General features: G+C 41.1%; 2 protein-coding genes across 2 annotated transcripts; both read left to right on the top strand.

Annotated features, from left to right (window-relative positions):
- The first annotated feature begins 1,865 nt into the window (after positions 1–1,865).
- Positions 1,866–9,251, top strand: adrb2b (adrenoceptor beta 2, surface b). Its single transcript, XM_028422327.1, has 4 exons — positions 1,866–1,947; positions 3,980–4,112; positions 4,186–4,477; positions 5,068–9,251. The coding sequence occupies exons 2-4, from the start codon at positions 3,983–3,985 to the stop codon at positions 6,053–6,055; spliced, it is 1,410 nt and encodes a 469-aa protein (XP_028278128.1). The 5' UTR covers positions 1,866–1,947; positions 3,980–3,982; the 3' UTR covers positions 6,056–9,251.
- A 9,242-nt stretch (positions 9,252–18,493) lies between these two features.
- On the top strand, positions 18,494–26,122 carry ubtd2 (ubiquitin domain containing 2). The gene is made up of 3 exons (XM_028422490.1): positions 18,494–18,715; positions 21,840–22,076; positions 24,334–26,122. The coding sequence occupies exons 1-3, from the start codon at positions 18,646–18,648 to the stop codon at positions 24,843–24,845; spliced, it is 819 nt and encodes a 272-aa protein (XP_028278291.1). The 5' UTR covers positions 18,494–18,645; the 3' UTR covers positions 24,846–26,122.
- Positions 26,123–26,973: the final 851 nt, after the last annotated feature.

The following is a 26,973-nucleotide window of genomic DNA, read 5'->3' as shown; positions in this document are numbered from 1 at the left end:
TCAGGTTTTAAACTCTGTGGAACCAGCTGTGGTTTCCTCTGCAAACCCTCATAGGAACTCACTGCAGGCGGCCTGCATTTGCATGAACAGAGCGTCTGTTTCCTCAGAAGAGTGAAGGCTGCAGATAAGCCGGGTGGTCGAAACATACTGTAATTGACTCAGGCAGTAGAGATGAATCATGGTCACTCAGAACATTATCTTAATCAGTCTCTTGGCCATATGGATGTTGCTCTGGGCCTCCTGACAAACTTGGTGCGAAGTGAAAAGGCGATCAAAGGACGAGGAGGACGTCAGATTAAAAAAAAAACGTGCAGCTTGTACACTTTTTATTAAAACACAGAAACCATGACAAACGAGTGTAGCCAATATCAGTGTTTGTTTGTGATGTTATCGCAACCCAGTTGGTGAGCTGTTCTCATCTGAGGTCACTGCACCACATGTGGGAAGTTACCGTGAACATAAAGTTCACTGTGCTCAGACCCACTAAGGTGGCTTTACCTCAAAACTGGGCTGGGTACACTCTGTGGCATGTGGGGACATTTGGTAGCGTGTTATCTGTCACATTGTTGCATCCTGTATAGATGTGATGCTCTTTTGTCTGAGCTAATGTGGTGTACTAAAATAAACCAAATAATAATAATCTATAATGTAATTTTTATTCAGACAACACAGAAATACAGCAGCATGGTCCTCGTAGTGAGCTGTGGTAACAGGGAAGACATGACTTTGTCTGACATTAGTTCTTCCTCATATGATGGGCTGAGGGAAGTCTACACTGGCCCATATCCCCATTTAGAAGTACACAGTGTTATTACTTCAGACTATACTCTGTGGCTGGCTGGTTAGCATGCAACATTATACTCTGGCATGAAATCATAGCATGAAAAGTCATACGAATTGTTCCTTTAAAAATGTGCATACATACATTGTAGTGGAGTAATCCAGTCTAAATACCTCTATGACAAGTTATACCCTAATATTACATCAGCAGCAGTGGCTCAGTGGTATAGCAGGGTTGTCCTATAACCCGGAACCGGTTATGGACACTGGTTGGTGTCCCTAGTCATTGTTGTGTGTCCTTAGGGAAGACTTTACCTGCCTCCAGTGCACTCACTGGTGTGGCACGCCTTACTGGTCATTGTATGACACTGCTTGGCAGCATCCTTAAAAACGATTATTAAAGTATCTAAAATAAAAAAAGAGGTAAAAAAAACAGGCTTGAGTCCCTTATATATATATATATATATATATATATATATATATATATATATATATATATATATATATATATAATAACTATACTGTGGTTTGATGGAAAAGAAGCTAATTTAAGCTAATTAAATTAATAGTCATGTTGGTGAGCTGTGTTTTTCTCTGATATAAATAAATAATTCTAAGTATTCTGGGCGTATAAATGAACACAGGTCCTTCCTGTTGAACAGAGGCACGTGTTAAAGTGCTGATCAGCCCAAACAGAAGTTTGTGGCTATATTTTCCCACGTGTGAATGACAAGCAGAATTGTCATTGCAGAAATGCAGAAAAAGCCGCCTTGAATAAATGAAGGTAAAAAAAAAAACTGTGTCTCACAGAGCACACAGGGTGTCATGGACCAGTCAGACATGCGATCTACACTAAAAGACATTCCTCCCCTTCTGATAGGCTACTGTCCTGCTGTGATGTCATCATGGTCTGCTTATAAAATGGGTGACAGGCTCAGCTGCTTCAAAAAGGCACGAGAGCTGAAAGTGCGTGTTTATACATGAGTGAGAACAGAAAGCGAAGGACACTGTGTGTGTGTGTGTCACAGGCAGGAAAACAGAAAGTGTTAACTCAGCAAAACATGAAGAAAAAGCTGCAGAGAAACACATTACAGTTTGTGTTGGGGATTTAAAAAACATCAGGAGAATGAAATCATTGGATTGAAGGAGAGAACAGAAAGCCTAGAGGTAAGAGGACTAACTGCCTGGTTACAGTACATACACCCTCCATGCACACATAATGTTAAACCACTATAGTCATGCTGACATTGTTGCTGTGTGTGTGTGCACTTTAAAAACCATTATTACTATTACTTATAGTAATAAATTACTTATTACTTATTATTACTATACTATTTAAAAACTATCCAAGCAGACATGTTTTTTTCTGTCTTACGTTTACTGTAGATTTAAAATATGTTGTGTCTCAAGTATTTTAAAAGCACCACCTGTCATCCCCTTTGTTCTAACAGCTGTGACCACACACTGCAGAAACACGTCAGATTCCTCCAAATGACCTTTTATCTCAATAGTTTATATTATCAAGACAGATAAAAATGCTTTATGCCTTAATCCTAGAGTGTTTGCATTTTTCACAGTTTGCTCTGCTCTCCTCTGTTTATTCTAAGCACAGCCAAAGCTGGGTTATTAGTGTGTGTGTGTGTGTGTATTTTGCCGTCTGTCTCCTTGTGTTTCTGTGAGCACCATTGTGTGCTAAGCACTCAGTATGAGCCATCAACAAGCTACCTCTGCCTAAATATTGGGATTTTTATGTCTCGGTAAATCTTTGGTGTTTGATCATTGGCTTCACAGATAGCTGTTCAAATGTTTTTTTTGTCTCAGAGTGTTTAAACACCTCAAGGGAGATGATCAGGGTCTGTTTTACAGGCTTCACTTGACTTTGTGTCAGTGCAGGTAACCACCTAAGTTAGTCCGATTAAGGGAGAGCAGTAAGTGGACAGTCAGTCCCAAAACAAGGGTCAACCACACAGAACACAGTACAAATAAATGTATAAAACCTTTTTTTCTGTTTTAAACTGGCCTTAAATGCTTTTCTCTGTGAGGGACCCTCTGTGCAGAACTTCATTCATTACCACTGAAACCCAAGTAATGAGAGATTGATTTTTAAAATGAACATTCCAAAAGATCCATCATTCTCTCGACACACCTCTGCAGTCTATCATGGTTTTGAACTGGAAAATACTTAAATGACAAATTTTCACACAACAGTGCTCCTGTGTGCTGCAGACAGTGTGACTGACACACGCACACACACACTGGCACTCCTATGCTGCATCATATATTGGCTCTGTTTACTTAAGGACAGCAATTTATTCCACTTAAGCGATGATTGTCATTAAAAAAAACAAAAATCTTATTTTGCTTTGAAAAGCATCCAAATGCTCAACACTTTGCTCATTGACCACGGCAGAAGTGGGTAAACACACTCGTGAATCAATGTGTCACTTTACTGCTGGCATTAACACATGTTTTGAGTGTTTGGATTTGTGCTGGAACAAATCCAAGCGCACATTAATGCAGAGGATCCAGTCAAGGCAAACAACGTCTGGATGTGCTTTAAAAAACATGAAGTCCGCATGCTGTTCACTTAAAAACTGGCAAATATAACACTGACGCCAGTGTGCTGTAGGATGATCTTGAATAGTAACTGAGCCACTGAACCTGCACTGTCTACATAAGATTCAGTTTTTAGAGGATTTTTAGTAAAACAACTAAATAATAAATCCAGCGTTGTGCTATACTGACATATTTCTTGCACAAAATATTTATACAAAGGAAAGGAATTTTACCTGACTTATTTGCTGTATTAGAAGTGTCATTCACAGTAGAATGACTAAACTTACTGATCTTATATCTGATGTTTTTGTGGGTCCTGATGACCAATGGATTTGCATAGCATAAATTTACATGCTAAATAATCAAGTTCAGGACAAAATGCTGCACATAGGTACCTAAACTCACCATTTAACTTGATAAACATGTGACTTCCTCTGTGAAAGGGCAAATTCTGTGTTATCTCTGTAAGATAACACACAGGTCAGCTCTCACAGACTGACCTTTGGCCTAGTTAAAGGTATTATTTTGTCAAAAAGACAAATTTAGTAATAGATAAATCCCCCTCACAGCCAGATCCACCTAGTACAACCCAATTATAACTATTATTTAATAATTTATTATTATCTGTGTGTTCTGACTCTAGATCATGGAAGGTGCTGAGCCACCACTGGGTAACCAATCACTGCACAGCAACTCTACATCATCACAGTACAGTGATGTGGAGCTTGTGTTGCTCGGTGCTGCCATGGCCATCCTGATCTTGGCCATAGTGTTTGGTAAGTTATGAAGCTGTGTTGTTGTTAAAATGAACTGATGACACTGTTGACACTTCTGACTTTTTCTGTGCAGGTAATGTGATGGTGATTACAGCCATCCTGCGCTTCAGGCGGCTGCAGACGGTCACCAACTTCTTCATTGCCTCACTGGCTGTCGCTGACCTCATCATGGGGGTGTTTGTGGTCCCGTTTAGCTCCACCTCCATCTTACTGGGAACCTGGAAGTTTGGAAATACTATGTGTAACTTCTGGACAGCAACTGACGTGCTGTGTGTGACAGCCAGTATAGAAACCCTGTGTGTGATCGCTCTGGATCGTTACCTTGCCATCACCTCGCCTCTTCGCTACCCAACACTTCTCACCAGGTATAAGAGAGCTCTGAATGGGTTGTGTGGTTTGAAGTAGTATAAATATGTTTATTGAATATTCTTGGTGTATAACTTGAGTCAGACAAGGAGGATACTCCTGCTGCAGCACTCTCTACGTTTCAATTTTTCCAACATGTTGTACATCTCACAGCACCGCATCCAGGTGTTTTCTGTCTGCTGTCAAAGACAAACCCTGTTGACATCCCTTATTTGGATGTTGGCAGAGGTGCACCATGCAGGAAACTGTAGCCCTTTCTTCTGCAGAGTGCCTAAATGTCACTCCTGATTTGTATTTGTTATTCACCTCTAAAATACCTTTCAGACTTACATTTGTTTCCATTCATTTCCTAATTGATTTGTCTAACAAATAAAATGTTAGTGTCACAATGACTGGAGGATGTAGAACAAATAAGTGATTTCAGATGCCAAACTGTCTGCAAGCTTGCTGTCTTGCATTGTGGGTAATGTAGGTAACATGTACAAATCTGTGCAGTACTATCGTTTAACCTCAGGATATGGTAAAGGCATAAACCAACATCATATTTAACCAATGTGCGCTCATTCTGTTGTCTCCTGCTGCTGACCAGGGTTCGGGCCTTCGCAGTGGTCCTCACAGTTTGGATTGTGGCCTCCCTCATTTCCTTCCTGCCAATCTATCTGCAATGGTGGGTGTCAAAGAAGGAGGAAGCCTGGAACTGCTTGCAAAATGAGTATTGCTGTGAATTTAACACCAACCAAGTGTATGCGGTGACATCTTCAATCGTGTCCTTCTACCTGCCGCTGGTGGTGATGATTTTCTTGTACAGCCGTGTATTCCAGGAGGCTCAGAAACAGCTCGAGAAGATCAGAGGAAGGGCGAGGCACTTCTATAACTTCCATTACACTGCAGATGATAGCCCCGCTGTGAATAAACTCCAGCCAGGAGCTGAGGTGGGGGAGCAGGCAGCAGGAGAGGACAGACTAAACATTCAGAAATCAGGAGGTGTAGAAGGAAAGGAAGCAAGGACGGAGAAAGCCACGAAGCGTCTCAAGTTCTCTCTTAAGGAGCACAAGGCTGTTAAAACTCTTGGGATCATAATAGGGACTTTCACCCTGTGTTGGCTGCCATTTTTTATCTTGAACATCGTCGTATCCTTCGTCGACCTGGACATTAATGTGCTTTTCAGACTCCTGAATTGGATTGGATATTCTAACTCAGCCTTCAACCCACTCATCTACTGCCGAAGCCCAGATTTCAGACACGCCTTCCAGGAGATTCTCTGTCTCAGAGGTACAGGAAGAAACAGGGCAGGGATCAGGGGATGGGAATGGTGCAGAGACAGAGATCGTTACTCAAAGCGTCCACATGGGCTGAAAGGAAACTCAGACCTGAATGGTTGTGTTAGCGGCCTGGACGTGCAGCAGGTGTCGGGGTGGAAGAGTGGTCAGGGGAACCCTACTCGAGACAGCTCGCTAACTCCTCAAACGACTTGCTCTGAGCAGGTTTTAGATGTAGCTCCAGGTTCCCGGACCAACTGGCAGACTAACAGCTCTGCTAACTGGAGCTGTAAGGAAACTCTGACTTCAATAGCTTGACCAACATTAGCCTGTAAACTGAATGTGAATGTCTGTGCAGTTAACACCAAATATTTGTGTGTGTTTGTGTGTTAAAGCTCAACATTATGGTTTCTGATGAGGTTGTGTGGTTAGATGGTATTACTGATGCAAGGCTGTTCTTTGTGACAGTATAAATAACAAAAGCAGCACGTTCAGCAGTGAGAGCCGACTGATTTGCAACATAAAAGCAAGCTGAGAGCAAAATAACATATGCATTAATCAACACAGGAAACGTGGACACCAAGCATCAAACTGGTATTATTAAATGGATATTATTTTACAAGAATAACATTCATGTACGCACTCAATCCATTCCAAGTGAGATTTTCCTTAAGGAATGGGAAATAATTGCTGATTCAGATACCTGCACATTGTCTGGCTGCATGGAAAGACCCCAGTGTCCTCTTGTTACAACTACAGCGTACTTGATTTGTGGTTCTGTACTTGATTTGCACATTTTCAGATTTGAAGCAGTTGTGTTGTCTTATGTCAGACAGCAAATCTTCAGCGTACATTTCTTGGTTTCTCTGCATGACTGTGTGCTTAATCAGGGTTGATTGGCCTTAATAAAACAGCCAAACATTTGAATCACATGTTACTAAATTCTGATTGGTGCATGCAAACAGGTGAAGGAAGACTTTACCTGTTTAGTAGAATTACTAAAAAATACCATTAGCCCACTGCTGTGAGAAAACAAGATTTTGGGGGCTTTAAGGGGAAGGGAAAAATCTACATATAATTCATTGTGACAACAACTACTTACATCAAGTAAGCCTCAGAATATCCTTTCACAACAGCGTTATGTGAGTTTTAGAAACACAAAAAGCAAAATTGCTGGAGAAAATTTATGAAATAGCAAACATGTGTTTTCAAATTGCTGTAATGAAGAAGGATAGAATAATTGCTGAGATGGTGATGGGTCAAAGAGTGAAGAGAAGTTCACTAGGCCATGCCTCTGAATTGATGGCTTTATTTGTATAGGGAAGAATAGGGGGAGGGGGAGGGATGAACACTGGAGGGAAAGTGGGTTGAAGGGATGGGGATTGAAGGTACAGAAGTAGAAGAATGAGGAGCGTGTGGAGAAGAGGAGGAGGAGTGCTTAAACTGTGGAACCCAGGAGGATAGACTCTGGGTGGAGGGTATGTCTCTGCAGCTCAAGATCTTGCCCCCCTGGTGTTCCTGTAGAGATGGATGAGAGAGAAGGAAGAACAAAGGGGGTTGGGGCACCATTGGGTTTTGCGTACCAAGTCAAACTGAGTAGGAGGAGCAGACTCACCTGTATATATATATATGTAACATGTACTAAGGAGTAGTGAAACATCACGAAGCCTGACATTGTTCCTACCCAAGTTAACAACCTAATTTATTGAGTTTGTATGTCTATATGGCATCATGTACCTGCAGTCATTTGACTTGGGACTGGACTTTTTTCCCACTGAAGACCAAAGCTAGATTTTAGTGTTTTTTTTCCACTTGTTTCCACATAATTCATTCTCAAAGCAAGTAGCATTAATTCAGCACAACGCTAGCAGCGCAAATATCCATCAGAAACCACACAGCACCAGAGACCCTGACAAAACCTCCATGAAGCAGAGATAGGAAATTATATTTTGTTTACCCTGTGGCTGAAAGTCTTATTTAAAACAGGGAGTCTCATTTGTGTATAATCAAACGCAGCTCATCTGTTTTTCATTCCTTCCTGATAAACCTCATCAGTGCGCCACATCATTTACTTGTGTTTATTTGTGTACCAGACATCTGAGATCCAAACTTGTGACTATCATAAGTGCCCTTTCACTTTCCGTCATTATATATTAGCTGGAACTATTTTCCCTCTCCCCGTCTGTGTAAGCTCTGCTACAGTAAGAAGCAGGCAGAGCTGGGGAGATAATCTGTCTCATGCAGTGGGATCTGTTTGCATCGTCTGTTACGCTCACTGTAAACACTGCCGTCAGATTACACATAGCTGAAGTGCTTACTTTATTTACTTTCCAATTTCACAGTGATAGCTCGCCTATAGTATTATTTAGACTACCTGGAATCAGTTTTAAAAAAGTCACCTCAGTCCTGCCTTCATGTGTACATGTAATGATTTGATTTGTGTTTCAAATCTGAAAAGAGGTCTATTATTTCGAATATAATCAATAAATGTGCCTGTTTGACTGTATGTTCTATGTATTTGTGATTATTGTGAACATTTGAAGCTTGAAATGTGCCACTGAATCTTTGAAACTTACTGTAACATGTATGAGATCACTGTATTTGACTTTATAAAATGTGTAATATATAAAAAAACATAAACTTTCAGCATGATTGACAAAAGTTAGCAAGAAATTCAAGAAATTGAAAAAAACATATTTGTTAACACATGTGGAAAAAGAATTTGCAATTTTATATTTTGTGTGTGTTTGTTAAAAGAGAAGTTACATAAGAAATCTCCTTTCTACCTCCACCAGTCACATGAATGTCATCTCACTGCTGTAAATATTTATTCATAATATGCTGTACATGTTTGTGAGTAAACTTGTATTTAAATCTGTTGCGTTGTGTGTGTGTGTGTGTGTGAAAGATAAATTGCCAAAGTGACATGTTTAAGACAATTTTGCCTCACAGACATTTTGTCTTAGCATTCACACCCTATTAGTATCCATGATGGAAACAAGGATTTCTCAGGCAGCCAAATGGGTTAAAAAAAAATAATAATTTCATAACCCTAAAAAAATTCAACTCAAAGCGTCTTTGTCAACATCTGGAAATGTGATGCTTATTGGACTGCAGCTTCAGCCCCTGATACAGAGGCTTTGTTGTGCTTATCCGGTCATCCAAATTATTCAGTAAGACTCAGTTTGCATTCAGTGTAAGTGCAGTGAGAGTGTGCATGTGTGTGTGTGTGTGTGTGAGGCATGACGTACAGTGACAGGTGCAGGTGGTCACAGCGGCTACAGTATCAGCTGCTGCAGAGGAAATACAATCAGGTACACTGCCTCACCACACACTCATACACACACTCCACATTACACTTAGACATGAAACGCACTGTGTGTGTCTGTGTGTACGTGCCTGTATGTTAAGTCTAATGTTCTGTTTCCACGGAACAAGTTTCCGATGTAGGTATGTTAAGGTTAATGTACTTAACATGTGCTTTCATGTTGTGCGTCCTGCACTGTATTGGTGTGTTACTGTGCTTGTTGGTGTATCCTGTTACTATTAAATGTGGAAAGGGTTTGAGCCCTAAATATTTGTTGTGATTTGTGTGTTTTTGTTAAGCAATTCTGCCAACCCTCAACATGCGTATCATTAAAGGGAATCCCACAACATATGAAGCTGTAGAGGAGTTGTAGTGTTTTGCCCAATTCAAGTCCAAGTTGTCATATATAATTCTTTGAATTACACAATAGTGATGGACCGACTAAAGGAGGCATGATGTAAATGTTTTACATCCTGTAACAACCTTTTTCACATGTATCTGCTCTCCCCCCTCATACGTTTGCCTGGGTGTGTCTGTGTGTTATCCTGTTATGAGGTGTTAACCAGCACCACTGAGCTGCCAGTGGACAATTACATGTATCCTGTGTGATCACTCACCCACAAACACACACACAGAGATGTGTGCACACACCCCTGTATACAAACAGATGCAATTTAATCCATGTAGATCAAGACAGAAACCCCCCTCCCTTCTTTGGGCTGTGCCTCAAGCCTCGGCACACAGCCAGAGGTATGCCCTCTGGACAAACACACACACACTTGCTATGCATGCAATATAGAAGGACATAATCAATGAAAAGGCAGAGATGTATGCAGATAGGTAGATATTCTCACATACATGCATGCACACATGAACCTCTTGTGTAACGGTCAAACTCAACAATTCATTAGCACATGATATGCAAAGCGTGCATGCACAGATACGCAATGTTCTCAGAGAGTGTGTGTTACAGAGAGAAAGAGAGAAGTGTGCCAAGTGTATCTTATGATCACAGAGAGTTTATAGATGACGAGCTTGTGTTGCTGACAGAACTGAGGCCGAACTCAACATCTCCTGCCAAAGTGCAAGAAAGCCTGAAGAGTACAGGCTGTTTGTGTGTCTGTCCGTCTGTTAATGTCACACATGCACATCTCTCTGAAAGTGTCATGAAGATGTGTTGAACATCTAAGGGTGCAGTATGTGATGCACACTTTCTGTGTTGTTGCAGCAGCAGCAGCAGCACGCAAATGTCAAAGTCAGTTTTTCATGTTTTGCAGTTACACTGCAGTTGCAGATGCAACTATCAGGCAAGGAATCAGTCATGTAAAGATCGGTCTCACATGATTAATAATAAATGCTGACACTAAATATAGTAAGGTATGAACACTCAAAAGGTGACATTTCTTCTGTTCCCTCCTTTTTAAGTAATGTATACACAGCTACCTGCATGCATCTGTCTGCATGCCTGCTCTTCCACAGTGGACCGCTGTTTGTACAGAGACATTACATAATGTTTGTCCGACCTTGGGTGCTTCTCAGAGGCACCTATGAGACACTCGACTCAAGCGCCCTCATATTTGTTCACCCCGAGTCACTGGTTGTTCGGTTGTGCGCGCCGTAATTCAGCTTATTAGCTGTTGTTGTTAGCTAACATCATAACTTTTACAACCACCTATGACATTTTCAAGAGCCCTGTGACTTTGGCCTACACATCATAATACTTCTCTTGTTACAGTTGCTGCTGTCTGCTCATGATCATAAAATCCTCATTCACAAACAAACAGTGTGTGTTGTGTCTTTACTGGAAAAACTTGCATAATTCCCCTTTGCATAACCCTCCCCTTTATAAAAATAGCCAGAGATAACAGCCAGATAGCCACAAGCAAAAAAAACGTGAAACAAGCTAAACCCCAACATAGACGATCTCCATCTGTCTGATGTTCACACACAAAATAAGACTTTTGATCCAGATCTTTAACTACTATAGAAAATGTGTAAAACCTAGCCTAATGCTGAGAGGAATTAGGAATTTGCAATGATTCCCTACCATTAGAGTGATGGGCACTTTTGAGTAGTTCTCAAAATGAAAAGACTCGCTTTCATTTCGTTCCTGCAGTCGAAACACTTGTCAAAGGTAAACACTCAGGGGAAATAGCTATTGATGTGTCCCTCTGTTTTAATGGTAAGGTAAATTAGCTCTCTTCTGACTGGCAGACTACAGAATGGGATTGATCTCTTCATTATTTCTCAAAGTATCTACTAATCTATTTATCTCTATAGCAACTAGGATAACCTGAATGTTTTAACATTCTGCGATGGACAAGATGGATAATAAACATGGGCATAATCCCTCCCTGTTTACCATACATTGCATTCATTGCTGGCCATTTGACTTAAATGTTAAACATTTACCACTCAGTGAGAGCTGAAACATTGACTTTCCATTACATAGAGGGCAGTGTATTAGGTGAACAAAGGACACAGACCTGCAGATCTGCCTGACAGCTAGAAGAGTCTCCACAAGCCTCAACCATCACACTAAGGGGAGCTCCACTTCATTCGGTGGTATCTGGGGCTTTGGCGGTGGTATGCTGGGAGCTGGAAGTCACATAGCTGTCAGAGCTGTTTATACTCTGTGTATAGATTTACACGATGGATCCATATGTTACTGCAGCAAGCAAGAACCGCATCAAACTAAACCAGAATAAACATTAAAACAAAGGTTAAGGTTGTGTCTGTCTTGATATTAGATATAATATAATAACAATATTCCAAGTGTGTGTTCAGATTCCCATCATATCACAAACACACGAGCTTTCTGTAATTCAGATTCATCAATCATTCTGTCATTTAGCATCACTGTTGAGTCTTTCAGGAGCATTGTTCTGAAAAGATAGTTGAGTTATGTCTGTGTGTGTGTAGCTTCTGAATGGTTTGTCACCCACCGACTGAACACTGCTGCCAACACTGCAACATATGGTGTCACACCAGCTGATTGGCCATGTGTGAATCCATGTAAGTTTCTATATGTGTGTGTGTACCTGGGGACCTGAAATACTACCGTGTGTGTGTGTATGTGTGTGTGTGTACATGGTACACTTCCAGAGGAGCACAGGAAGTTAAATATCGCTGATTGTCCTGCTGTCTGTCTACATGCCATTTGGCGAGCGCTCTGTGTGTGTGTGAGTGTGTGTGTCATTCTCTCATTCCACGTTCAACATTCCCTCTACTCATTCCTGAAATTGAAGAAAGGCTCCCTTTGACGTAAATATGAGCAAATGAATCACACACACCAACAGTTTAGTAAAATAAACACCAAGCTGTTGTTTGCAATAGGCCTGTCTCAAACATCACCATCACCCTTCTAAGAACTCCAATCACTACACCTTAATGGATTGCATTACACCGGGCTCAATTAGATCTAATTAGATTAGGATTGAATCCATTAGATTATCACTTAGACACCCTCTTAGCTAGGCAACAGGAGAGGAGCAGCCACTTTATGTGTTGGCTGTTGGAGGCTGTCACTGCTCCTCTCGCTTCGTGACTTTTATCATCCAATCATGCCAGGACACATTAGGAGACACCTCTGATACAAAAACCTAATTTGACTCACACTGCTACCGAATAATCCAAACAAGACAAGAAGGTGTCTCAGGCTCACTTTGTGGTCGCATTTCTATGTTAGCCTGGAGGCTATCCAGCTGTGACACACTTTGCAGCGATGTATGCATACTATAGGAGGAGAAATTCTACAGGCATGCAGGAGATGAGGCTACCTGACTGAAAGGAGAAGACCTACAGATTCAGAGGCGTTGTGTGTCACCTTCAGCTGGTGGAATACCTGTTTAATCCCTCTCTTGTCAAACAGGAGACTCTGCTGGTTTATTTCATGATGTTGCTAATTGCCCTTTAAGCTCTGCCAAAGCCTGCTGAATTTTTCCACAACCAAACTGCATTGGTTATTGCAGATGACAGAAAAGAAATTAGTAGAAAGGCTCTGAAATGAAATTGACATTTAATGTGAGAGCATTTTAAATTATTAGATAATGTTTTTATTTTGAAGGCTCTATATTCACAAGTGAACTTCAACTCCTCCAACTGTCTGCCTTGTACTTATTAACCAGGAAACCCGCATGAATGGATGGATGGACACCATATGCCACAGAACTGCACAACCCTTCTCTTTGTCTTCTTGCTGTCAGTGGCTGCAGCTCTGATAATCATGATGAACTTGTTACAGGTCATGCAGGTAATTGCTGTAAATGTAGCACAGCTACACAAACACATGACTGAAGAAAGTGTCTAATTATGACTGTGATTAATCTATGATTACACCTCCTTGTAACATTCTAATAAGGACTGTTCTTCACCCCATATCTACTCAAAATCATCAAAAATTATTTAATTTTATAAACTAAATAACACAGATATTAAAAATTGGGTGCAATAGATGTTGCTCTGCAGCTCTGCAACTACTCTTCCTCTTAACATAGATTTGTTAGCATTAGTGAGATCAAGATGAGATGTTTAGGTCTCTCTTTGGGTTCAAATGAAGAATCAAACAACTAATAATAGCAGCTTAAAATGACATGTGTGAAAGTACATTTATAAATGCTGCATTCCATTCGTACAGACCCCTCCTAAATCCTAAGCACGGTCTTTTATTCTTGGAAGTCCAACATCCTAAATTGCAGGTCAGAAAGGATAAGTTATGTAACAGTATTTGTCTTGAGCATTGCTGAAACACCAGTCAAAAGGTTACACATAAGGCAGTGTAATGTATTAAGTGTAAAGGTTTACATCAAGAGAGATGGCTGTGATGATAGAGCAAATGAAGTATATACAGTGCAGCGGGGAGTATGAGGTACTGATGACACATCCAGACAAATCTTCATGAAAGAGAGCTTTACCATAACAAGTCAGGATTGTGTGTGATGTTTGCTTTGGATGTGACACACACACACACACACACACACACACACACACACACACACACACCACACAGGACAAAAGAAAGCTAGACAGACTCTGGAATGATAAGATATACGAAGCCACCAGTACTGCAGCAGTAATGCCCAAAATTAGTAAGAGGATGTCAGCTCCACCATCTCCCTCCATTCCTCTCTCTCTCTCTCTATCTACAGCTGTAATTGTGGTAATGTACGTTTTCATTATGGTTGTGTTGATGTACTTGGAACTTGGAGATCCTTTGAACCTGTCCGCTGTTATGGTCTCATGATGGAGAACTACTTTCCTTGTTGATACTAATACTGATGACATACAGCGTCCAGCCAACAAAGCATCCACAGCACCTACAAACACAAGACACAAGTAAACCTGCAGGCTCGAGGTTTTCTGGCAGCACATTACACATTTATTTCAACACTAAAAAGGATAATACATAAAAAGCTTGTTTTACATTAGTAATAGCTCTTACTTTGTCGAAACCTCTTGTTGTAGAAATGAACAGGCTACAGTTGGAATTTGTCTGTGTCAGAGTAGCACATCTGGATTTTAGGATTCTCCCTTTGGAGATTTGGTGCATCTTGGAAAAAATGCAAGGGATTTAAGGCATGGTTAAAACAAATCTGATCATCTGATCCATTGCACTGCTAGAATATAAATTTTTACTATGGTAAGGAGATCACCTGTTAGCTGCTTGAGCATAATACGTCGATGATTTTGTAAATTTTCCAACACAGCATTCTGAAAATGTCAGAGCTGGAGTGCACATCTGCACAAATATCGATTGTTTAGCAGGTGGAATGGTGTGTGTTCATAGTTTTGGATCATCTTGATGTTGAATACCCGAGGGTCAGCTTGACCTGAATCTCTCTCAGCCTGTCTGTGTGTTAACCCCATCTCTGTTGCTCATTCTAAATTTCCAGCCCCTCATCCTTTTATATCTTCTTATTCTCGTTTTTTTACTCCATCCTATCTCCTTTTCTCTTCAATCTTTCATAGAAGTGTGACACTGAGATGAATCAGCCGGCGGGGGGGGGGGGGGGGACAATCAACTGTGTGCTGTCCCGCAGCCTCCTTCACACACAGCTGGATCTGAATGACTTCAAGATCATCCAGCAGCCTGTCTCTGTGGTCATCATCAAGAACGCTCAGGTGTGGGAGGGTAGTGAGGGGGTAGTGCTTGACAGATAACAGTAAATCGATTGGTGCACCAGCAGATGGGCCGTTGGACATCTTCAAATGGCCAGACAATTGGAACCGCAGCACCGAATAAATAATAGACCAGATATAAGCCTACCGATTTTTTTGAGCTGGTGCAAGAGCTGTGTAATTAAGAATAAATCAATCAATCGATGACAAGCCTATTAACCTCTGCACCACCTATTCTAATGGATGCATACAAAAGGTGCAGAGAGAGGGGACTAAAGAAAAAGAAAAGAAAAGTAGTGACAAAGATTAAACAGATGTGCCAAATAAAGAAGGGACCATTTCAAAAGCAAAGAATATAAGCTTATTATTTTTTCCCCTAGTTGAAAATTGAAGTCTGGCATGTGGTTGTTTGGCAGCAGAAAGGACAGACAGCTGAGCAATTACTGCCTCAGTGGTCAGAGTGCCCTAGCAATTTTCTGCTTTCTTGTTTTTAGCCAACATGCCATGTTTTTATCAGAAAAGTACTCTTCCATGTATTTTTTACTGAAGCCTGTGCGACAGCAGATGTATTGACAGATGTTGCTGCAGCTGAATATTGCCTGAGTGTGTTTTCTAGTGTATATAATGTATTTACATATACTTACTATATTAGTATATGTACCATTATATCTTTTAAAAAAGCTGAGGATCTTTAATTACACTAAAAATAGAAGAGGTAAGCACCTGACCTTTTAGCCTCAACTCAGATGTCCCAACAGGGCACCTCAGTCTACAGGTCCATCTTTCTAGCACCATCTACTGTCCGAGCCATGTATAGCACAATGACCATTTAGAAAGACAAGACAGCAACACCAGTAATATTAAATATATTAATAATTTATGAAAATGTTTCCACAATGCATAAAAAACTGCAACAGTATACCACATAACATATAAACACACCTTTTACTTCCATCCATCACTGGGGAAACTATCCCAGAACGCAATAGGCAAGAGGCGTGGTACCCCCTGGAGAGGTCAATCACAGGGCCTACAAAGAGAGATACACAAACACTCACACCTAAAGCCACTTTAGAGTCCCAATTATCTAACATGCATGTCTTTTGTATGTGGTAGGAAGAGGCACAGGCAGAATTTGCACTCTACACAGAAAGGCCCCAGTCAGCCAGGGTGCTAACCACTGAACCGACATGCTGCTCCACACCTATTACTTACATTAACAATATTTTATTGCAGCAGCTGGCAGTCAGCAGGTCTAATTTGTGTCATTTTAGACACATTTCAGCTCTGTGACACTAATGTCCACCTATTATATATATGTCTATGTCTGAGTGCCTTTAAAGTGCTCCTCCTGCTGGCAAAATTCTTAAATTGCACTTCCTCCCTGTTCAGTAATTCCATCCATCATCTGAACCAGCTTTGTTCTGCAGTGCAGGGTCATGGGGGGCTGGAGCCCTACCCAGTCCAGGTGAGAGGCTACACCCTGAACAGGTCACCAGTCCATCACAGGGACAGACAGACAACCATTCACAATCACACTGACACCTACGCGCAAGAGTCACAAATTAACCTAACAATTTTTTAGAATGTGGGAGGAAGCCAGAGTACCCGGAGTAAAACCCATGCAGGCACAGGCAGAACGTGCAAACTTTACACAGAAAGACTCCAGCCAGAATCTAACCGGGAACCTTCTTGTTGTGAAGGGACAGTGCTAACTCCCTGTTCAGTAATTTTGCACCATTATAACTAATTTAATCATACTGCAGGATAAAACAAAGTCACCAGAAGACAGTTCTTAGATGTGAATCTAGTCGCACACCTTCCATGTGTGTTTAGTCAACAGCTTATTCTTGCCTTGAACAGTCAAGTGTGGGTAATATGGCATAGCTTACAACACACTGCACAAACAACAATGTTAATTAGAACCATACAACTACATGTTGTAAGCTTTATTTTAACCCTTATGTGAAATAATGTGTTTCTGGCCTCCATGATTTTTTACATAAGCTGTCTCTAAATGAATCATGCCATGTTCTGTCATTTGCATCATGAATGGGAGTCTACATATAGAAGGCAGTACAGAAGGTTGATACAGATCTCCTGCTGTGATCATGTTCATACAGTATGCAGCAGCATAAGAAGCACTTTCTCAGTAACTTGTTACATCATCTTACATCATTTATGTCATGCAGATAGTCAGAAAAAGAGTTTCCAAGTAAGCCTTCTCCTCCTGCATGAGTACCTCCTTTCAGTTCTCAGCACTGGGAAATAATTGTAATTCCAGACAGCTTTGTTGTCAAATTACCCATGCTATCCTGTTGCTATTGTGCTGGTGTGTGCATATGTTAACAAACGTGAGTGGTTGTGTGTCTGAATGTGTGTGTCTGAGTGTGTGTGTGTGCGTGTGTGTGCGCGCACTGGTGTGTCAAATTACACCCAAGTATCTCTGCGAAGTCCTAAAGATAGTGACCAGGCAGGAGCTTGTCCATCCACTGCAGAACTGAATATTTAAAACAAGGGTCCATGTGTTTATATATATATATATATATATATATATAAACACATGGGCTCCAGGAGCTTGTCCATCCACTGCAGAACTGAATCTAAAACAAGGGCCTATGTGTTTATATATATATATTTGCTTATAATATATATATATATAATAAGCAATAACTGAAATGTGATTTTTTTAATGTGTCTTTACTTGAAACAACAGACTAAATAGTCTAAATACAGAACCTGTCTACTACAAGATAGAAAAGAACAGAATATAATCTGGATTATATTGTACATTATCTACATTGTCTAACCTCTAAAACGACACCATGCAAGACAGCGCAGCACAGAATAGAAATAGACCAATAGAATAGAATAGAACTGCTGATCCAGCCCGTTGGTTAACATGGGTTTGAGTCACTGAGGCCAGCAGAAACAGCAGGAGTGCTTGCTTGGCATTCAAGGACGCAGGGGTAAGTATTTTGATGTGTCTTCATCAGGACAGCAAACAGCTTCTCACAAAACATGACAGCAGACATGTCAGAGTACATCATCATCATCATCACCACCACCACCAGACTGCAAAGTCTCCTGCAAACATCTGATGCCCCACAGAAGACTGCATCTTTTTGTTTTCAGTGGCACTTCCCCTTTGTTCTCCCTCTTCCTCCCTCGGCCCCTCTCTTTCTCTCCTTCATTCCTCTCTCGGTCACCTTGTAACGATGTGAACCCCCGTTTCTCTCTCTCTCTCTCTCTCCGCCTTCCCAGCTCATGAGGAAGATGAGGACACTGCCTGCTGCGCCCCGTCAATGCTGAGAGCAAGAAGAGGGGAGGGAGGGAGGAAAGAGGAAACGAGGAGAAAGGAAAGGACGGAAGGAAAGAGGGGAGGGGGGAAGAGAGGAAAACGACAGAGAGGGGTAGTGGATGTAGCTCTAGCTGTGGGCCGGGGGGTGAGCTACCTAGCCCGGGCTGCTCTGCCGAAACATCCATGGGTGGCTGTGTCGGGAGCCACCACGACTCTTCGGGCAGCTTAAACGAGAACTCGGACGGCACTGGAGGTAACTTATGGGGCTTATCGACGTTTCTTAGTGGCCGCAAGCTTGGCTTTTTTCAGGGGCTTCCTCCGGGCTTTCTGCATGTTGTCCTGGCTGGAGGTCTCATTGCCTTCCCTTTATATCCGAGCCAGACAGAGCCGCAGACACACAGCAGCACCCCCGGGTATCTGCTTCCACACAGCGGGCCTTGGAGCCACACATGATGGCTCATCTGCTGCTTTACAAACTGGGAAATATTTACTGTGCGACGCTGCCTCCCTTTGTTCTTTGGTGTTGACTGAGCTAGCCGGCTAAAACGCAGCTAGTTAGCTTGCTAGCTTTCTGCATAACAAATATGGGTCACAGATAGCAATGGCATGCAGGGAGCGCACAGGAGTGATTCAGTGTGATTTAAATGTTAGCACAACTTAAACGTACTGTTCAGATCAGTGCTGCATTCATGGCTGGTTCTGTTTTAATTGACAGGCTGTATCAGTGAGGTCTTTTTGGGGCATGTTGCGTTCAGTACAGGGCAAAGTGGAGGTGTCAAAACTTCAGACTGCTGCAACTTCATGATCTAAGGAAGTGTGTTTTTATACAGTGTTTACTAAAGGCTTAAGAGCAGGGCAGTGTATCAACACCACACAAAAGACTGCATAAGATTATTGTTATTTACTGCTTATTTTAAACAGTGTTTCATCAGGTTCTGGTGCAAGTGTGCAGATCAAAAAATGTTCAAGTTTATTTCTGCATGGTCGTATCAATACTTTACCCTATGATACTGTAATCAGGATGTGTAAAACTGGTTCACTGGCGTCCCCATAATATTCATGTAACCAAAAGATATTCATTAATATGTTTAAGTCAATTCCAGGGAACAGCATTACTGGTCTTCAGACATACCGTACACTGATTATATTGCCCACTGCCCCACCAGCCTTTTGCCTTTTTCAAAAGAAATAAAACACAATTTAGTTTATTTTCCTGTGTATTCACAGTGCCATCATAACCTAGTTGGACAATAGACACTAAAATTTGAAACTTAATGTGACTTAAAATGACAGGTTTTAAGAATTTGCAGCCGACATGACATGCTCAATGGAGCAATACAGAAATCTGCCTTTTTGGGCAGAGTTTTCAGAAGCATTGGTCACTGCTCATTTGCATAATATATCAGAGGCCTCAATTTTATGCAAATGAGCAACAGCCAGCCTGATGCTCCTGTGAAGCATCAAGCGGCTCTACCAAAAAAAAAGCATGGACAATGAATGGGTAGCATATAAATAATGGATCCTGTCAATGCATACCATGAGGCTGTCAAAAATTATAGGTCTAAGTTAGCCTGTAATAACCGATGCTTCATCATTGCTTCCTCCAGACACCAGCTGGATATATTAGTACAGTGTGTGCATTGATACAAGTACACTAGACACAATAATAGTGTAGTTAATAAGAGCAGCCTTTGCTTTCACCCTTTAAAAGCAAGGCTTATGACAAGTGTAAAAGGATGCAGATAAAAAAACACTGAAATGCGGTCGAAAACTTTGTACTGTAGTTTTCTGGAAGCTGAGTTTTTGTAACTACAGACAGGGCGAGGGTGGGGGTGGAGACTTAAACATGCAGATATATTCTTGTATCCTTTGTGTTCTTGGCCTCTCTTTTAGACATCCCTCTGGACTGGATGCCATCATGCCAGTAAATATCTGTGTAGTATTAAGAAGCTGTGAATTGTTAAACAGATGCAGACGAGCTGCTGTTACTTGTCACCTTCCCAGATGATGGCGGAGATGAGGGAATTAGACCTCAAGACTTCTAAATGTATTTTCTGCTAAAGCAGATGTCATAATTAGGTTTTAGTGTGATAATATTGTACTGTAAGTTTGGCCTACTTAATTCCTTAAGGAATTATTGAAAGACAGTCAAGAAGCTTAAAGACACATTAGAGAATTATTTGCAGACATGTAAGCTGGAAAGTAGGCTAATGCAGAAGTAAGACTGCAAACACAAAGAGACAGACTGGCCACAAGCACATGGGAATGTATTGGTGGAATGTCCATAAACCTATTGGTTTTCAAAATAATTTTAATACACTTGCTTAGTTCCCTGCAGGTCTTTTTTATTTCTAGTTTTAGTGTAAGTTGTCAAGTTTCTGAAACATCTTGATCGATTAGTGGGATTTAATCTTTTGCATAATCACTCAGATCTGTTAATGTTTGCTGTTGCAGCACCCACCTCTCCCCTCTCACAACATGTCTATCCTATTTAGTCAAGTAGGGACTTAATTGATCCACCATATACTATCACAATCTGGTATTTTATAAGCATATTGGTGTACAAATGCTTTATGGTATAATGCTCTACAAAGTCAGACATGTTAAAAAATAAAGTCATTGCAAACAGATTATTTACAGTCAGTTAAGGGTTGTGTCAAGACTGTGTCATGTGATCATTAGAGTACATGTGTTCCAGCAGCAGCAGGTGTAACTCAACACCTTTATCCGTCATTCCCCTCTCCGCTGTCTCTGTAACACGCACACACACACACACACACACCCTGTCCTCCTGAAGCTGTCGTCCCCTTTGGTGGTAATCCAGATGGTGTTATTTATCAGCCATTCTGCTGCAGATGGAACACTGCTAGATGCTATATCCCCAGTCTTTAAACTGTGTTTAGTAATGTGACACATCTGGTCCATGTGTAGGTAGGTGTGTGTATCATGTTATGGTGAAGGAACGGGTTCAATTTGTCATCTGAGTTTAGTCGGCTACCTGAGCAAACTTGAAAGATTTGTGCTTTGCTTCAGATAAGTGCTGACTCCTGTTATGTCCTCTCTAAATCTCTACTTTTGATTTTTATCTGTTACCTTTTCCCCACCTTTCCCCTCTCTTTGTCATGCTGGATCCTACATCTGCTTCTTTTCCGTACATCCTCTTTTGTTTTTCTTCTTTCTTTTTATTGGAAATTCTTTTTTACTCTCTCTCTTCGTTTTCTTTCATCATCTTTTATTACCTCATCCTGATTCACATTCCCTGTGAGTCTCTCTCTCTCTTTTCTTCTTCCTCTACTTTCTTCCCCCCTTTTCTTCCTTTCTTTATTATCCCCCTATATCTGCCTCGTTTCCTCTCTCTCTCCCTTCCTCCATCCCAGTGGCTCTTGGGCGTAACCAGCCCCTGAAGAGAGAGCGGCCTAAATGGAAAAGTGACTACCCGATGACTGAAGGCCAGCTGCGCAGCAAGAGAGATGAGTTCTGGGATACGGCGCCAGCATTCGAGGGCCGGAAGGAAATCTGGGATGCGCTGCGGGCTGCGGCCAGTGCCTTTGAGAGCAATGACCACCTGCTGGCTCAGGCCATCCTCGACGGGGCCAGCATCACACTGCCGCACGGTAACATATTTTGACATTGGTAGATATAGGTGATAAGTTTTTGTATTCCGTGCTGTGACAAACCAAAATTTGTGGCATGGTTTTAATGACACATGTTTTCCTGCCATTACCACTGGGAGCTATTCAATACTAGCTCTCAGTAAGTTACATTAGTTAGAATATAGAATATAAATGATGTGGTAAAGCTTCCCCAGGAAGTGTCTGTGGGTTTCAAGTGTCATCTAATGTTGAAGTTGCCTAAATGGGAAGTACTCTGCCATACTAATAATTTTTGTTTGAGTAGCTTCTCTGCTGTCCTTTTATGCTTTCTCACATCGTCTATAATTGACTATTTAGTGAATATAAAGCTGCTCACAAGCTTCTACATTATTCAGCCTGTGGTTCAAAAGAGTCAAAGAACCTCTGAGTGAATCTCAGTTACCTCACTTTAAAGTTTAGACTGCTGCTGCTTGGAAGTACAGTAAGGAATCAATACATAACTAATGAAGGGGTGTGTTTCTAGTGTTTTTAAAAGTTATAATCTCTCAGTGTAAGTACAGTAAAAATCTGTTTGTGGTTGACTTTCTGGTGTGTTCAGTAAGATGGGAGAAACAACGCAGATCTTATCTTGAATTTCCTCTAATCTAAAGTATGTAACAGATAGATGGATAGATAAGCAGATTTAGCTTGTTTTACTGTGTTAACCATCTTTCTGCTTTTAGCATGTAAATTAGAACCATGGACAAATAGCCACAGCTGAGGCTGGCAGTCTGTATTTCTGTACAAATTTGGATAGAGAACAAGAACAGTCACTGAAGTGATTAAAATTCATCCTACGTGGGACATGAATTGGTTAATTTCCTAATTTCATGGTGATTTTATCCCATAATTAAAACATTTCATTCAAAATTCCAAATGTGAACATCATTTGATAAAAATGTTCTGGATGGCAGTAAGAGTCATTTCATGGCAGTCACTACAGAAGCAGCAGGACATGTTATGAAATTTCAGAATGAGCTTAAGCCCTTTTTTCGTGGACTCTTTGTTAGAACCAATCAGGAAAAGGAACTGCGTTTTGAAGGTTTCTCCAACCCCTGCAGTGCAAGTGATGGGCTGTTTGCTTTGTTGTTGTTTTTTCCACTTGACAGGAGACTAACTTTGTGGTCATCAAAGTGACTCTTTAGAGCTTACTTCTGTGTGAAGTTGTCAGCTTAAGCTGTTCACTAGTTCTTTTTCAACAACTATATGGTGACGTCTGTTTTTGAACAGTTGTTATCCACAGTATCACATAGTTCTTAAACAAAGTAAAGCTCGCACTTTGTGCTTCCTGCACTTTTACCTCCCTCACTCTGATAAAGGTTTCCTGAGGCCTTGAGTTGCTTTAATGCCCTCACCTTGACCACAGCAGCCGTCATTTAGTGAACAGGAACAGAGTAACATCCTGTGGGCTTCTGCTGACTCATCTCGGACTTGTCTCTGTCGAGCGGCTTGTGCCTCTGTTTAAATCGTAGAACACCACGCGGCACTGACCTTTCAGATATGTTCATTACAAAAGACCACCGAGAACTTTTAAATCATTTAGTTAGTTTCAGAATGTCTAAAAGCATCATGATCACCTTTTTTAAAATTATTAACAGTATAAGACATTGGGGAGCACAGCTGCAATCAAAAAACCCACAACCGCATTAAAATTACCTGGTGTTTTCAGGTAAGTGTAAAGTAGTCACTTTACTTGTGTGAGACGATCTGTCAGAAATCCCCCTGAGGACCCCTGCCTCCCCCCTGTTCAGTTTCTGTTTCTGGGACAGTATGATCTCATCATTACATCTGATTTCCCTGTGTCCATCCACGCTTTTCTCTCAGTGCCTGAATCACAGAGAATAATGCTGGTTTTATAGGCAAAGCTTCAACATTTCCTGTTTTTACTCAAACCTTTCCTCAGTCTTTCTATTGAGTTCAACTCTCATTTCTGCATTTCATATCATTACAGTGTAATTACAGTTCAGGTTTTGGCTTTGTTCAAAAGAAAAGTGACTTGAACTTTTGGTTCATGTATGATTACAAAGCCACTAATATAAAAAGGAAAATGAATATAAAAAGAATGAAAGTGAAAAATTAATGGGCAAAACGGTTTTTCACTTCACAAAGGTTTCCCACTATGTGTACAAGTATATTAAATTACTGTATATGACGGTGAATATTCATAATACAGTAAAAAGCAGTTTTACTTTTTATTTTACTTAAATCTTTAAAAAAAAAACTTTTTCCATTCTTTCAGGAGCACTGACCGAATGTTATGATGAACTGGGAAATCGATACCAGCTGCCAGTCTACTGCCTCTCTCCTCCTGTCAACATGATTGAGGAGCGCTCTGATGAGCCCGATGGGTCAGATCCAGACTCCGGAGCTGCAGACCCTTCCACGGGCAGTGCCAGCGACCCAGGCTCAGGAGGGGAATGCCAGCTTCGGCTCCGGCTCTCCACAGGTCGTGACCTCAGGCTGGCGGTCCGCTCCACGGACACAGTGGGCATGATGAAGCGTCGTCTCCAGAGTCAGGAGGGCGTGCCTGCAGCCACCCAACGCTGGTTTTTCTCAGGTCGGCCACTGACAGACAGGCTGCGCTTGGACCAACTCAACATCTCCAGAGACTATGTAGTGCAGGTCATCCTCAGCCAGCGCCCACCGCCAGAGCCTGAAACCACACCAGGACATACACCAGAGGCGTCTGGGCCAGAGGTAGTGGAAGGAGTAGCTGCACTGCCGCTAGAGCCCACACCTGTGGAGAATTAACTCCCACAAAGCCTGGAAACCTGGAAGCAGTGCATACAGCTGGCCTGACAGTGTGAAGGATGGAGGCGAAAAAGGGACAAGGAGCTCCTCTCCTCTCCTCTCCTCTCCTCTCCTCTCCTCTCCTCTCCTCTCCTCTCCTCTCCTCTCCTCTCCTCTCCTCTCCTCTCCCGCGTTTGCTGAGAAGGGCTTTGTTTGGGCAAAGGTTTGCCATCTGTCTGGAGCGTAATGACTCTTGAATTGAGAAAAGACTCTTCATTTTGGTTTTACACGTTGAAATTTTGACCTTTTTGGAAGTCTTTTTAACTGTTCCTATGGAAACCAAACAACAAAAGAGACCTTTGTCAAATGGCTTAAAGGGTTTTCTTAGCAACGCTGATGTTTGGATGTTTCTGTGTTTCAGATTCCATTCAAGTTCTGCTCTCAGGCCAAGCTGGGCCTGTGGAGTGAATTCTGTTTTTTAAGGCCTACAGGGTTATACATACAGTGCATTTTAAATTCAGACAGTTGAGATAACAAGTATAGTTTAACAATCATGGCCATTATTCAGGCATTTTTGTAGTTACATGTGAATCAAATCAAACACACTTGTCAGGGGATTAAGTCAGTGTGCTAACATCTGTAAACAAACTTTGGTATTCTTAGTTAGCAAACAGATGTGTCCTCCCTCAGAGGTTGCAGTCAGGGGGGCCTGACTGAATGTTTGTTTGTTTTTTAACCAACCTGCTGCTGGATTAGATTCTTTATTTCACTCTGCTTCACCGAACAATCAGATCAATCGTGTAATAAGCATTACCTTGTCAGCCGCTGTGTATGAGTGGGTGTGAATAAGTATGAGTGTGTGTAAATGTTCATGTAAGACACAAATACATTACTCATGTGACAAAAGGATGGACATCAGAAACACAGTTGCATATTTTGATTAAAAAGTAGAATGTTTTTAATTAAAATTGGTCATTGTTTATATTCCTCAATCTCTGTCTGATTGTTTGAATATTTTTATATATTTGGACAGAAATTGGGTCATGTAGGTACTATTGTTGTCTGGCTTTTCTCCACTTTAAATGTTAGGCTGAAGTTGTCACATCATCACAGTTACAGTACAGTATGTAAAATTGTGTCAGAAAGCTGACATCATCATTAACATCTTATTTATTTTAGCAATTATACAATAAAGTAGAACAGCTCCATTTTTTTTCCTTTGATTTTTCCCTTTTTGATTTTTTTTTCCAGCTTCTTTCTTTTAATCAACTCACTCCTTCCAGGCAGAACCACACACAAAGAAAAAAATCCTTTAAAAAAACTACTGATGATGCAACAAGGCCTAGAGAGAAGAAGAACTTTAACATTGCGTTTGGTTGAATTGCTGCCAACTGGCATTCCCAGCTCAAGAAAGCACGTCATTCAGCCAGAAATGGAACAAGGAAGGAGCATCAATCACTGCTGTCTGTATCTATTGTGTTTCTATGAAGTACGTACTGAATAAATAACTGATATACTGTTAACCATGAACGGTAATATCATGCGTGAGTTACACACAGAATGGACGTGGATGTAGATAACTAAGCTCAACTGAGGTGTAACATTTTTTTAAATCACAGAGCTGCAAAAGAAACCATGTCATTGAAGTGTAAGGGGTGCTTATAGGAAATGTGGTTTTATTTATATATACATACATGACATGTTAGTGATGGAAATTCCTCTATAAATCATTACACTTCACAGGTAACTTCCCAAATCTGCTGTGTGTGGCTTTTAAGAACGGTGTGTTCATAAAACTCTTTCACTGGTTCCTCTATGTGATTGGTGACTGATTTAGTTTCTCTCAGTGCATCGGTCTGACTCTCTTCAGTTGAGGCCTGATTTTCTTTTTTAATTTTTTTTTTCCAAAGAAAACTCATGATCATATTCCAGGGTTCCAGTTCTGTTTTCGCACGCACATACATATTGTCATGCGCACAACATGAGCCATTTTATTTTCCCAGAGGTTTCTCTTGTTGGTTTTACTTCCTTCAGTGGTCAGTGTAGCTGCACTGTCATACAACAATCGTCTCATGTAATTTAATACACAAGCCTTTTCTTCCCCATTGTTCCTGAGCAAATGAAGCAAGATTATGATCCAAAGTCAGAT

This window comes from Parambassis ranga, chromosome 14, assembly GCF_900634625.1.
Source record: "Parambassis ranga chromosome 14, fParRan2.1, whole genome shotgun sequence".
Lineage (NCBI taxonomy): Eukaryota > Metazoa > Chordata > Actinopteri > Ambassidae > Parambassis > Parambassis ranga.
The sequence above is the reverse complement of the archived record's forward strand: the minus strand, read 5'-3'. Positions and strand labels throughout refer to the sequence as shown.

Bases quoted from the DNA above. Each gene is read 5' to 3' on its own strand.
- adrb2b (XM_028422327.1), top strand. From the start codon at position 3,983: ATGGAAGGTGCTGAGCCACCACTGGGTAACCAATCACTGCACAGCAAC. The intron at 4,113-4,185 runs GTAAGTTATGAA...TTTTCTGTGCAG, and splicing joins GATCTTGGCCATAGTGTTTG to GTAATGTGATGGTGATTACA. The intron at 4,478-5,067 runs GTATAAGAGAGC...GCTGCTGACCAG, and splicing joins TACCCAACACTTCTCACCAG to GGTTCGGGCCTTCGCAGTGG.
- ubtd2 (XM_028422490.1), top strand. From the start codon at position 18,646: ATGGGTGGCTGTGTCGGGAGCCACCACGACTCTTCGGGCAGCTTAAAC. The intron at 18,716-21,839 runs GTAACTTATGGG...CCTCCATCCCAG, and splicing joins GAACTCGGACGGCACTGGAG to TGGCTCTTGGGCGTAACCAG. The intron at 22,077-24,333 runs GTAACATATTTT...CCATTCTTTCAG, and splicing joins CAGCATCACACTGCCGCACG to GAGCACTGACCGAATGTTAT.